The following is a 13,241-nucleotide window of genomic DNA, read 5'->3' on the forward strand; positions in this document are numbered from 1 at the left end:
AAAGTTATTTAGGCATCATTTAAAAATGTGGCTGGTCTGAACTGACATGTGCTGTAAATGTAAAATACACACGACTTTTTTGTCATCCTTCATCTGTATTTTGTATTTATTCTATAATAAATATATAATTATATACGATAGAAATGATAATTTTTTAAAACAAAAGGGTCCTCAAGTATAGATTCACATATAATTGGCACCACACCATACCATAAATTTGTACTATGTACCCTTTTTTTTAAGATTCAAGACAGTTTTATTACATCAAGCTACGGACTCAGTATAAAAAGAAAAAAAACAGAATGTGAAATAAGTGTAATAATTTTATATCAGTTATTTGTTGAAATGACAATACTCCTTATCTACTGGGTTAAATACAAGATCTTATTAAAATCGAGTTAGCCTGTTTCTTTTGGCATCTTCTCATGTGGTTACTAGAAAACTGAATATCATGTGTGGGGCTCCCAGGATCTTTCTGTTGCACAGCTGGGCTCCAGATCCTTAGGGAGCTGTAGGTCCCTGCTTTCTCCAGGAGGTGGCAATCTCTCCCTGCTTTTGACACCTCCGTTCCAGAAAGGTCTGGAAGGTTCCTGAGGAACCTGTGTACCATGGCAGATACTGAAAACCCTAAATAAGGACGAGACCATATTCAGCCTATCTATCCAAAGGAGGCTTCAATGGAAATCCGCAGGAAGTCAAGGAGCTAAGTGTCATCCTCACCAGCAGAAGAATCAATACCTAGCTGATAGAATCCTTGTCTATGTATCTAGCTCGCTGCCACACATTCAATGCAATCTCTGTTTTCCAGGGGTTTATAAGCTGCTGGGAGCTTGCCGGGTGAACCTCCTGCACACAATTCTCCATCTCGGTCTCCAGCCCCTGGAGAATCTGCTAGTGACAGATTAGGGTTGGAAAGGTCAATTTTTGCTCAGTCCCTCAGTTGTGCCCGACCCTTTACAACCCCATGGACTGTAGCCCGCCAGGCTTCTCTGTTCATGGGATTCTCCAGGCAAGAAGACTGGAGCGGGTAGCCATTTCCTCTTCCAGGGGATCTTCCTGACCCAGGGATCGAACCTGCCTCTCCTGCATCGGCAGGCGGATTCTTTACCACAGTGCCACCTGGGAAGGCTGGAAAGGTAAATATGATTAGGCAAACTGCCCTCTGTGCACTCTGTGCAGGGCAGATCTTAAGTGCAGGGGAAGAATGAGAGAATGATGCTGCCCTCAAAACCACCAAAAAACGCAACTCTTACAGTTTCACGAGTGCCTGAACTGAGCACTGTCTTCCTTGCCTGTCTGGGCCGTTCAGTTGCTCTGTTGGGAAAATTGGGGTCTTGGAGGCATCACTGGAGTTTTTCGTGGGGTCCACCTTTCAGTTTCCCCCAGGTGGATTCCCTGGGGGCCTGCAGCGGGAACCCGGCAGCAGTCACGTGGTGGCAGCCCCACCCTGTGCCAGGCCCTCCAGGTGCAGCTGAGCTGTGGCAGGCTCTGTGCTGCGGGTGGGGTGGACCGGGTGAGGGGAGCTTGGCCCTGGCCGTGCCGGCGGGTCATATACCTTTCGTCAGTGCCCTCTGCCCTGCTGCGGCCTCTGCTTTGTCACCATAAAGTGGCTCTTCTGCATCTATCCCCTACCCTCCCCCACCCTTCTCTCCTGGAAGGACTCGTAAAGTCCATCGGGGGTGTCCTTGTTAGGAGAATCTGAGCTCCTGTCTCCACGCTTAGCTGCAGGAGATGCTGCTGATTGTCCAGTACTTGGGTTCTGGGATGTGTCCTGATCCAGGGCCTGCTCGTCTCCTCACCTTTCTTCCTGTTAATGGCTCATCCTGCCCGCGGCTCCACCCAGAGAGAACATCCCCCAGCTCAGCCCCAGCATCCCTGTGGGGACACACAGCCCCTAGAATGTCCTTTCTATATTGAGACTCTGATGTCCACTCCGTCATGGGACAGCCAAGTCTGTCTGGTCATCTCACCACTACAGAGCATTAGTGGGGTGGGGGCTCAGCCGCGTCAGAGGGAGGCTCTGCTGAGCAGGTGGGCAGTCAGGTCCCATGGCCCTCTGGGGTTCTCTGTGTGGCCTGGACAACCCGGCTCCACTGTCATAGAATGTCCTGGAGCAGGAGCCCACCATCGCCCAGGATCTGCCTGGGACCACAGAGCCTGTGGGAGGGACCCGGTGGGCAGCCACAGCTGGCACCCAGATGTGTGTAGCCCTGAGGGGGGCCCAGAGGAGATCTGGTGGACGAGGTGACAATGGGACCCCTGAAGGGGAGCAACTAGGGAGAAGAAGCAAGAGGTGAGCTGAGTCAGAGCCGGGGGAGCCATGGTCTTGGGACCCTCTCAAGGGGGCTGGTGCTGGAGGGAGTCTGTGGCATAGAGAGTGGAACTCCATCATCAGGGGTCTGGGATGCAGCCCCCGAGCCAGAGTCCCCACATGGAGACATCAAATGACGTTGACTTTGCATCCCATACCCAGCCTTGGCCTCTTGCCTCTGGTTCTGCAGTTCTGATTAGCCACTGAGCAAGTCCTCTAAATGATGACACGCTCGGGCTGCCAGAGCTGGGAGGACCCTCAGAAGCGGGCTTGCCTAGGGGACAGAGCGTGAACACCTGTGCCAGTCAGTTGGCGCCAGGACATGGATTAGACTGGACCCACGAGGCTTAGCCCCGTGCTCATCCCCCCAAACCCTGGGGCCTCAGCCAGCCACTGTAATCCTCCACATCCACGTGCCATCTGAGGTTTCAGCCTCAGCCAGCAGGGACAGGGCTCGGCGTGGGGGGTAGGGGAGCAGAGCCCTGCTGGCTGCATCTGCCTGTAACGTGGGGGTGGGGCAGGCAGGGGATTAGAAATCTCTGAGATCAACATCACAAGTGTCCGGACTTTTCTGGTCCTGAGGCTGTGGACAGCCTCCAGAGTGGTGGCTCTGTTGGGGGAACATTAGAGCTCCTGCAACACAGGAGTCCTGGTAAGTGGAACCCTGGACCCTGGGCTCCTAGAATTTGAGAGCAGAAGTCCCCTGCCTAGGGCTTGGGGACGGGAGAGAGAAGGAGGCAGAGGGCGGGAAGGGGAATGTGCAGCTCATAGGCTTTGTAAGGGAGGGACGGCCGCCCCTAAGAACTTCACATCAACAGGGGGTCAGCGAGTGAGAAAGGGGCCCAGGGAGCCAGTGAGCAGGCACAGGGCAGGAGGAATCGATGCTCTAGCCCCTAGATTCCCCGCTCCAGGTCCCCTACAAGAGAGGCAAGAGGCGCCATCACCCTGGGTGGCCCCCTGGGAGATGAGGACCAGCCCTCTGACCATCGCCCCTCTCCAACAGGTGAGGAGGGACCCTCCTTGTCACACAGGCCCCTTCTGAAGCTGGGGACCCCTTGGGTGGCAGCCGCACCCAGGATGTCCACGCTGAGCATCCACTGCCTGAAACCCTCGCCTCTGCACCTGCCGTCTGGGATCCCAGGGTCCCCAGGCCGCCAGCGGCGCCACACGCTCCCCGCCAACGAGTTCCGCTGCCTCACCCCAGAGGATGCTGCCGGCGTGTTTGAGATTGAGCGAGAGGGTGAGCAGCTCCCTGGCCCCCCAGGGTCCGGGACTCTGCTGAACTCTGCCACTGTTGCCCTTGGGGGAGAAGACCCTGGAGTCCCCTGTCCTTGGTACACGGGCCCCCAGAGTGTCTGACGGTGTGTTTTGTGCGTGTACAGGAGCACACGTGTGTTTCAGGAGAGTGGGGGGAAGAGCAGCCCTGAATCCCATGCTTTCCCAGGGGACCCGGGGAGCCCACCCAGCATCCGAGCAGATGCTCAGTGGACTGGGGGTCACCCACTCGTGCTTCCTGACGCAGCCTTCATCTCTGTCTCCGGCAACTGCCCCCTGAATCTGGACGAGGTCCAGCAGTTCCTGACCCTGTGTCCCGAGCTGTCCCTGGGCTGGTTCGTGGAGGGCCGTCTCGTGGCCTTCATCATTGGCTCCCTGTGGGACGAGGAGAGACTTACTCAGGTGAGGATGGGGGTGACCTGCCCAGTCCCGGGAAGGCCTCAGGAAAGGAGGGCACCACCTCCCGTGGAGGCAGAATGTGGGGGAGGAGCAGGAGGCTGGGATCCAACACAGGAGCTCACGGTGGGTCCTCTCCCGGCAAGAGAGCCCAGTCCTTTGGGGCTCAAGGCTCTGATGAAGAGGACCACAAAGGGGCGGGGTCATAGCTCCTAACTTGGGTAGAAGGGGGCTGACTGGGGACTCTCGGGGCAGCTGCTCTCGGCCCAGCGGGGGTGGTTTTGGGGTGCACAGAGGCGACCCTGACTCGTGTCCGTGTCTCGCCCCAGGAGTCGCTGACGCTGCACAGGCCCGGGGGCCGCACCGCCCACCTGCACGTGCTGGCCGTGCACCGCACCTTCCGGCAGCAGGGCAAGGGCTCCGTCCTGCTGTGGCGCTACCTGCACCACGTGGGCGGCCAGCCGGCCGTGCGCCGGGCCGTGCTCATGTGCGAGGACGCGCTGGTGCCCTTCTACCAGAGGTTCGGCTTCCGTCCCGCGGGCCCATGTGCCATCGTCGTGGGCTCACTGACCTTCACGGAGATGCACTGCTCCCTGCGGGGCCACGCCGCCCTGCGCCGGAACAGTGACCGCTGACCCCCCGGGGAGCCCATGGTCGGGAGCTCCTACTCAATCCCCGGTTGGTCCCCTTCTCTGTCCTGCCGTGCCCCCTGCTCTGCTTGGTCTGAAGGGAGACGGTGATTCCCAGGGGATGGATGGTGGAACGGAGAGAATGGGTGAAATAAAGAGAGAGCAGGGCAGCTGCTCCCAACCCAGGTGCCCTCCTGGGGTACAAGTACTGTGTACTTCTCTCTGTCCATGCCAGGCCCTCTGGACCCCCTGCATCCAAACTGTGCCCAAACGTGCTGGGTTTGTGAACTGGGGACAGTGGGAGGCATCCTGCAGCCTTGCTTCTGCGTCTCACCAAAGGAGCCCCTATGCCCCCAGACCCAGGGCTGCCCCTTCTGGTCCTCATCCCTGGGGTGGGGGCAGCCGGTGGGAGGGAAGGGCAGGGGCCACCTCCCTGCTTCCCCACCACCCCAGGTGCCCTGGATCCTCTGCCCACAGTAACTTCCATCCCATCGGGTGGGGGGTGAAGGACTGAGGGGAGGTGCCGCGTCCTGCACAGCGGGTGAGATAGACCTGAAACGGGGGTGAGCACGTAATGAAAAGATAGACACATATAATTTGGCCAGCGGGGAGTCAGGGAGCCCTCCTGCTCTCCATGGCAGGAAAACAAAATGGCTCCTTCCAGCCCGCACTTTTATTGGCAGAAGTCACATGAGATCATTAGGGAATAGCTATACGGGGGAGCTGGATTAGCTCACCGTAAAGAGGGAGTAAAGTTAAGGCTCTGCTGTTGATCAGGAATATCTTGTTTGTTTCCGTGGGGACGGACGCTGGGGTAGGCAGTGAAGCGGGGCAGAGAGCACGTGCCGCCCCAAGAATGTCCGCTGGGCATGCTTCCTGGGACAATCACGGGGGCACAGTGTACCGCACCCTTGAGTCCCGGGACAGGTTCTGGTCTCTGCTCCCCCAGGCTGCAACAGGGAGGCATTGTGAGTGACTGAGTGCTGTATCCCCACCCCAGCATTGCTTCGGCCCGGCCGGCCCTCCCCTCCGCCCAGCAGACCCTGATTCTGCTATGGGGAGAGGCAAGAAGCAGAGGGCCATGGCCAGGCAGGGCTGAGAAAGCGGCGGGAACCCCAGCCTCGTCCCCAGGAGGGGCGCACTCACAGTAACGGGGAGGGGTCCGTACCAGCAGAGCCAGAGGTAGGGGCTGAGTAGCAGCCCAGGACCCTGGAAGAAAGGAACCCACCCCCCAGGAGGGCTCCCGATGGCAGGGCAGCACAGGGGCTGTCAGGGCCTCAGCCCCGAGCTGCAGAGACGCACAGGCTCTGAGTGTCCCCCAACCTGGCCCTGAGGAAGGGGGGGCCTCGGTCTCCCAAGGAGCCCCCTTTCAGGAGCATCTCCCCTCAGATTCAGCCTCTCCTAGGGGAGGGAGCTCCTGGGAGCAGGGCCGGCCCCATGGGGTCTCTGGGATGTGTTGGGGGGGGCGTTGTGCAGGCCGACAACCCGGTCCAGACAGTCCCTGCGTCCTCCAAGCTGGGTGGGAGCAGCCGTGCTGGCCCTGCCAGGCAGGTGGTCAGTGTAGCTCCTGGTCCAGCTCGTACTTCTCTGCAGAAGCAGCTGGTGAAGGGTAGGCCGGTGAGGCCAGGGGTAGACCTATAGCCGGATGATGAGCAGGGTGGGTGGGTGGGTGGGGAGGGCACAGGGTCACTTCCAGGTGCCAGCTGGAAGCCTGCGGGGAGGACCGGGCATATCCAGGCATGAACTCTGGGACCCGGGTCACCCTATGTGTCGTCCCCTCCCAGGGTGGGGACCCTAAAGCTGAGAGCCTCGGGGCACGGGGAGGTGCCGCTGGAGCTGCCAGAACACGGCTGGACTCCTCCCTCCCCCCTTCCTGCAAACACTGAGCACCGACTGTGTGCACGCCCAGGGCAGTAAGCAGGACAGGCAGACTGCTCCAGGTGGCGCGCGTGGGAAGGGCAGACACTGAGCAAGCCCACAGCCTGAGGAGGAACTGATCAACAAACTGCTGACTCTTAGGGTCAAGAAGGGTCACAAGAGGCTGACTTCATTTGGCCTAATTCGTAGCTGTGGGATGTGCTGGCAGGCGGTGGTCAAGGTCACGGAGCAAAAGCAGAGAAGAGGCGGAGTGAAGGGCGGGGTCCCAGCACGGAGGTGACCTCGGAGCATGAATCAGGGGTTCGGCTGTTCCCTCTCATTCAGGGATTAAGGAATCAGCAGTGGGAACCTCGCAGCTGTCACGCGGAAGAGGAGAGGGAGCAGGTGGGGCCCCGTTTGAGAAGCTCCCTGGGACCCTGACGCTGACGCGGCCCTTGCTCGCCTGGCCCAGATCAGTGGTCAGTGCCACCCTGTGCCAGGCCACCTCGGTGCCTCTGAGCTACCGCCGGCTCTGTGCTGGAGGCAAGGTGGGGTGGGGAGACTTCTCCAGGCCTTGGCCACGCTGGTGGGTCAGTATACCTTTCACCGATGTCCTCTGCCTGTTGCTACCTCTGCTTTGTCACCCGGAGGAGCCCTGGTGCCTCTGGCCCCTAGCCACCCCCACCCCTCTCTCCTGGAAGTACGCCCAGCGGCCATCAGGGTGAAGCTGAGCTCTTCTCTACACTCTTGGCTGCAGGAGATGCTACTGGCCACTCCTCCTTGGGTTCTGTGATGCTCCTGATTCTGGGTCTGCTCATCTCCTCGCCTTTCTTCTGGTTATTGGCTCATCTTGCCCACCCTCGGCCCCAAGAGAACATCCCCCAGCTCAGCCCCCACTTTCCCTGTGGGGACATGCAGCCCCTCAGAACGTCCTTCCCATACTGAAACTTCAATGTCCTCTCCTCCGTGAGGACAGCCAAGTCTGTCTGGTCATCTCACCACTACAGAGCATTAGTGGGGTGGGGGCTCAGCCGGGTCAGAGGGAGGCTCTGCTGGGCAGGTGGGCAGTCAGGTCCCATGGCCCTCTGGGGTTCTCTGTGTGGCCTGGACAACCCGGCTCCACTGTCATAGAATGTCCTGGAGCAGGAGCCCACCATCGCCCAGGATCTGCCTGGGACCACAGAGCCTGTGGGAGGGACCCGGTGGGCAGCCACAGCTGGCACCCAGATGTGTGTAGCCCTGTCTTGTAGGCTGGGGGGCCCCAGAGGACAGCTGGTGGACGAGGTGACAATGGGACCCCTAAAGGGGAGCAACTGGGGAGAAGAAGCAGGAGGTGAGCTGAGTCAGAGCCGGGGGAGCTGTGGTCTTGGGACCCTCTCAAGGGGGCTGGTGCTGGAGGGAGTCCGTGGCATAGAGAGTAGAACTCCATCATCAGGGGCCTGGGACGCAGCCCCCGAGCCAGAGTCCCCACTCAGACACATCTGTTGGCGTTGACCTTGCATCCCACACCCAGCCTTGTCCTCTCACCTCTACACTGGAGTGACAGTGGTATCACCTGTGACTGCCTCACAGGTAGGTGGCATTTTCCTCCTGCCCCCTCAGCCCCCAGCCTGGGCAGAGCCTCAGAAGGCCTCTGAACAGCCAAGGGCAGTGGAGTGGGCACAAGAGATAAATATCATGACCAGGAAGGGAAAGCGTGCAGGGTGGGGTTTCCAAGGGCCCAGGGGGCTGAACTGTGGGTCTAGGCCTCTGCAGGAATTCCATTTCACTCCAGGATCCCTGTGGGGGCCCTCATCATGCCCCCCATTATTCTAGCAGGGTCCTCTGGGGAACCTTACATATTCCCAGCAGTTCTGTGGAGTCTTGCCCCAAGGCCACAGAAGCAGAGTCCAGAACCATGGACTCACCTCCAAAGCAGACTGAACCCTTTTGTAACCGTTGCCAAAATTCCCCTGATCATCACCAGCCAGCTTCCTGACCGCAGATGAGTCAAGAAAGCCAGTGCTTACCCTATAGCGCTCTAACCGATCATTAATGTCAGCTCTCCAGCAGGAACTTTCTTTGTCTTGAGGCTTTAAAAATTGTCTACTAACCCACAAGAGACCCTGATGCTGGGAAAGATTGAAGGCAAAAGAAGGGGACGACAGAGGAGGAGATGGTCAGATAGCATCATCGACTCAATGAACATCAGTGTGAGCAAACTCCTGGAGATAGTGAAGGACAGGGGAGCCTGGCATGTTGCAGTCCAGGGGGTCCCAGAGAGTCGGACACGACTTAGTGACTGCATGACAACAGCAACCCAGGAAAAACGTCGTCCCTCCCTTGAGCATGCCTGCTGTCCTAACTATCTCCCAGTAATAAACTCTATTCTCCCTTCCGTCCGCTCTCCCTGGCCTGTCAGGAGGTGTCTGCCTGCTGCGCTTTCAGTGCCCACATTATCTCTGCTCTTTGTTCTTAATAAACTCACTCCTTTCTGCAATCCTCTAGGTCTGGAAATTCTCTTTCAGCTCCATAAGTTCCAGCCAGGAAACCCTTGGTCCGACTATACTCTCGCCCACTGCCACAGACTCCACTGGAAGTGATGGCTGGGGCTAGAGAGGTTTGAAACTCCCAGGCTCTGTGCACATGGCGGGCTGGGTACCTCTGTTGGGTGACCCACATTCTTTCCCCACAGGAAGACAAGCAGGTTGCAAAGTCATGACTAAAAGGCTGTTGGGAGAACATGTGCTTTGAGCAGTGGTTTTGAGGCCAGGCTGCACAGGAGAATGCCCTGGGGAAGGTACACAGGCCTGGAGTCCCATCCCAGGACATCAATATCACAATCTCGGAGGATGAGACAGCTATTGGAATATTTTTAAAGCTCCCGTGGGATTCCAATGGGCAGCCAGGCATGAGGACCACGGTTCTGAAGCAGGGAAAGCTGGACAGGTGCCAGTCACGGCCGGGGGCATCAAACCAAGGTGTACGTTACAGGTTTCCCCCACTGTCGGGAAGTAGGGAGTTCTCATGGAAACTTTCGTAAGCTGAAAGGGCGTGAAGTAAAGAAGCAATTACCATTAAGTTATATGGAAACACTTTTGAGTGTTCCCAGACCCCCCAAATAACCTTCCAAATCATACCAAATAACACATAAAACCTAAAATAACACTAACATATAGGGAAGGCAGGAATAATAAGATAATCACACAGCGTTTATCAAATAGAAATAACGTACGACAGTTAGACTCACTCACCAGAATGGGGAAGATAGCACACACTGGGAGGCCGAGAGGTGGTCATGACGGTGGGTTGGGGTCGGTCTTGGTGGCGGCGGGGGAGGAAGACTGAGACTGGGGTGCAGGACCGAGAGGAAGCGGTTCATCTAATAACATCTCACCACGTCTGAATCCATCAGGGCAGGCAGGTCACTGACAGCTGTGTCTTCTAGGTCTGCTTGCCTCGAAGTCAAAGGTCAGGGTCGCTGTCTGCTGTACCTGATGTTGCTGATGTGGCTGGCGTGGCTGGTGAGGAAGGCTGGGAATAGGACAGTAAGCTTGACTGCTTAGACTCACACGTTGTTCTATCATAGAGCCCTCAGTAGGCAGTCAACGTGCAAAGCTGCCCTAAACCTACATGCTGTTTCAAAATTAGTCCTGTTTTCCGGTAATCATTGCAGCCCTGGCAATCACAGTGAAAACCTCAGTCAACGGCTTCTCCGGTTCCTGGACGTCTTCCCTCGGGCTTTTTGCTATTGCATTCAGTTTGTTCGCTGCCAAACGATCCCCCAATGCTGTTTTCGATTTTCACCTCTTTTCATGGAATAGCGAAAATCCTCTTCAGATTTCTTTTGGTTAGTGAAAACAGGTATTAATGTAAGCCTTTCATAAAAGCGAAATGGCAGAATGTGGACTTTTGAAAAGAAGGTGATAACTGTATGAGGTTTGGTAGCCAAAGGGTCCAGCCAGCCCAAGGCTCAGATAGGCGCTGCCCTGTGCCTGCTGCAGACCTGCGATTCTCCCCGGCTCCCTCACGGCCCTTTACCGGCCCAGGCTGACCACTTCCCTTCTCATACCTCACAAACAGGGTTGCCAGACAAAATTCAAGACCTCTGGTGAAACTGAAATTTGAGATAAACTCCTTTTTTAGTATAAAAATGTTCTACATATCACATGTATGCGTGCGTGCTAACTCACTTCAGTTGTGTCCGACTTTTTGTGACCCTGTGGACTGTAGCCCTCCAGGCTCCTCTGTCCATGGGGATTCTCCAGGCAAGAACACTGGAGTGGGTTGCCATGCCCTCCTCCAAGGGATCTTCCCCACCCAGGAATCAAACTCACATCTTTTAGTTTACTTGCACTGGGAGGCGGGTTCTTTATCACTAGGCGCCACCTCGGAATCATTCATTCTTTAAAAAGTATTTGTTGTATACCTGGTTCAAATTTCACCAGGTGTCCTGCATTTTTATTTGCTAAATTGGACAGACTTAACTGACATCACCTGAAGCTACTCCCTTGGTTGACGAATTCAATTACAGCCCAGGGGAGGAGGAGGACACATCACTATCGAGTCTGCTGCTGCTGTTGCTGCTAAGTCACTTCAGTTGTGTCCAACTCTGTGCGACCCCATAGACGGCAGCCCACCAGGCTCCCTGGTCCCTGGGATTCTCCAGGCAAGAACACTGGAGTGGGTTGCCATTTCCTTCTCCAATGCATGAAAGTGAAAAGTGAAAGTGAAGTTGCTCAGCCGTGTCCGACTCTTAGGGACCCCATGGACTGTAGCCCACCAGGCTCCTCCATCCATGGGATTTTCCAGGCAAGAGTACTGGAGCGGGGTGCCATCGCCTTCTCTGACTAGCGAGTCTAGTGGTCTGAAATGCCTCGGTAGGGAATTTCCTGGCAGCCCAGTGGTTAAGACTCTGCGTTTCCACTTCAGGGGACTTGGGTTCAATACCTGGCCAGGGAATTAAGGACCTGCATGCTTTGGGGCTAAGCAAAAAAAAACCTCAGCAGATTTTTACTCTGGCTGGTACCAGGCACTATGGCTGTCACTCTTGATGTTGATTTCACTACAGAGGGCACCCTTATCTTTGTTCCCATCACTCTCTCCCTTTAATGGGGTATTGTCATTTTCTTCCTGTTGACTGGGAGAGAGGCCTTGTGATCAGCCTTCCCTGCCCTTTCCTGCCCACCATGGGAGCCATGCCCCAGTTTAGCTGTGTTTTGTATCCTGCTGGTCTTGTTCTCTGAGGATCCATGTGCCTAGATGGGTTTTCCAGAAAGCATAGGCCATATGGTGTCCAAACAAAAGAAGTGCATTCAACAGCGGGCATTTCTTCACGGCTCCAGGTTGTTGGGATCAGCCACCAGGGGGCGAGGTGGAGCCACAGGATCTAAGAAGAGCTTTGTTGTTCAGTGGCTAAGAGGTTTCTGACTCTGCAACTGCAACCCCATGGGCTGTATCCCGTGAGGCTTCTCTGTCCCGGGAATTCTCCAGGCAAGAATACTGGAGTGGGTTGCCATTTCCTTCTCCAGGGGATTTTCCCAACCCAGGGACAGAACGCACGTCTTCTTGCTTGGCAGGCAGATTCTTTAGCCACTGAGCCACCTGGGAAGCCCCTATCAGAGGAGGCCTTTTCTGGGACCCCAGGTTGGAGGTGGGGGTGCCCAGCCCAGGTCCTGGACATGTTCCTCCCAGCAGGTGTGAAGGCCAAACCTGAGGAAGTCTTCTGGTCAGTCCTGAAAAGTCAGTCGTGGGTTCCCAGAAGGGGAAAGACAGGAAGTTGCTCAGTGGCAGGTGGGGTGAGCAGGGGTCATGTGAGCTCTGGAGCTTCTGCTGGGCCTCAGACAGCAGAGGGGCCCTGGGTGAAAGGGTGTGGGGGCACCTGGGCTGATCTGAGGTTACTCCAGCGTCAGGGCCAGGTGGGCCCAGCAGCACCTGGCTGGGCCAGCACTGGAGTGCCTCTCGGATCCTGGTGAGAGCAGGGGCTCCTTCCATGGTGTGTGGACAGAGGTCAGCTCTGCTGTGCGGGAGTAGAAGCCAAGGGCCGATAGGGCAGGCGGTGTGTGTCAATGAAAAACAGGGCTGGGTGCTGGCTAGGGAGGGGCTGAGAGCTGCAGGAGGGGTGTGAGTTGGGGGTGGAAAGGGAAGCCAGGGGCCATCTGCTGGCCTGAAGAGGGGCTGGGGTAGCGGCATAGGAGAAGGGAGCAGGAGGCAGTTTGCTGAGACTCTAGATTCAGGAGGGAAAGGTCACATCAGATACTAAGACCAGAGGGCAGCCCTGGGCATGGGATGAAGCCAAGGTAGACCAGGAGCCCATGGGGTGAAGCCAAGGTAGACCAGGAGCCCATGGGGTGATGCCAAGGTGGACCAGGAGCCCATGGGGTGAAGCTAAGGTAGACCAAGAGCCCATGGGGTGAAGCCAAGGTGGACCAGGGGCCCATGGGGTGAAGCCAAGATAGACCAGGAACTCTGGAGTGGACCTGATAGGCAAAGCAGTCTTCCAGATATTTAAGTAAACAAGTAGAACAAATATGCACGAAATCACACAAGCTAAATTTAAGAACGTATTGTTACATTTCCAGCACCTCCCCAAAAGCTCCCTTTGAGGGGACTTCCCTGGTGGTCCAGTGGTTAATACTCTGAACTTCCACTGCAGGGGGGCGTAGGTTCCATCCCTGATCAGGGAACTAAGATCCTGCATGCAGCTGGGATTTTTAAAAAGCCCCGCCCCCCGACAGGCACTGATCCTCTGAGGTGGCAAAAGAACACACCTGCCAATGCAGGAGACCCAAGAG

The 13,241-nt window shown here is 56.6% G+C and overlaps 1 protein-coding gene and 1 long non-coding RNA gene across 2 annotated transcripts; one reads left to right on the forward strand and one right to left on the reverse strand.

Moving 5' to 3' along the window:
• The first annotated feature begins 2,802 nt into the window (after window positions 1-2,802).
• Window positions 2,803-4,819, forward strand: AANAT (aralkylamine N-acetyltransferase). Its single transcript, XM_006045309.4, has 4 exons — window positions 2,803-2,963; window positions 3,315-3,551; window positions 3,834-3,988; window positions 4,312-4,819. The coding sequence occupies exons 2-4, from the start codon at window positions 3,389-3,391 to the stop codon at window positions 4,615-4,617; spliced, it is 624 nt and encodes a 207-aa protein (XP_006045371.2). The 5' UTR covers window positions 2,803-2,963; window positions 3,315-3,388; the 3' UTR covers window positions 4,618-4,819.
• Window positions 4,820-5,204: 385 nt separating this feature from the next.
• Window positions 5,205-10,748, reverse strand: LOC112583612. Its single transcript, XR_003107672.3, has 2 exons — window positions 9,702-10,748; window positions 5,205-6,246 (listed from the first exon to the last, which is right to left on the reverse strand). It is a non-coding gene; the product is annotated as an uncharacterized LOC112583612 (long non-coding RNA).
• Between the last annotated feature and the right edge of the window lie 2,493 nt (window positions 10,749-13,241).

This window comes from Bubalus bubalis, chromosome 3 (genome assembly GCF_019923935.1).
Source record: "Bubalus bubalis isolate 160015118507 breed Murrah chromosome 3, NDDB_SH_1, whole genome shotgun sequence".
NCBI lineage: Eukaryota > Metazoa > Chordata > Mammalia > Artiodactyla > Bovidae > Bubalus > Bubalus bubalis.

Coding starts and splice junctions, on each gene's coding strand:
- AANAT (XM_006045309.4), top strand. CDS start 3,389: ATGTCCACGCTGAGCATCCACTGCCTGAAACCCTCGCCTCTGCACCTG. Junction 3,552..3,833: donor GTTTGAGATTGAGCGAGAGG/GTGAGCAGCTCC, acceptor TTCCTGACGCAG/CCTTCATCTCTGTCTCCGGC. Junction 3,989..4,311: donor ACGAGGAGAGACTTACTCAG/GTGAGGATGGGG, acceptor GTCTCGCCCCAG/GAGTCGCTGACGCTGCACAG.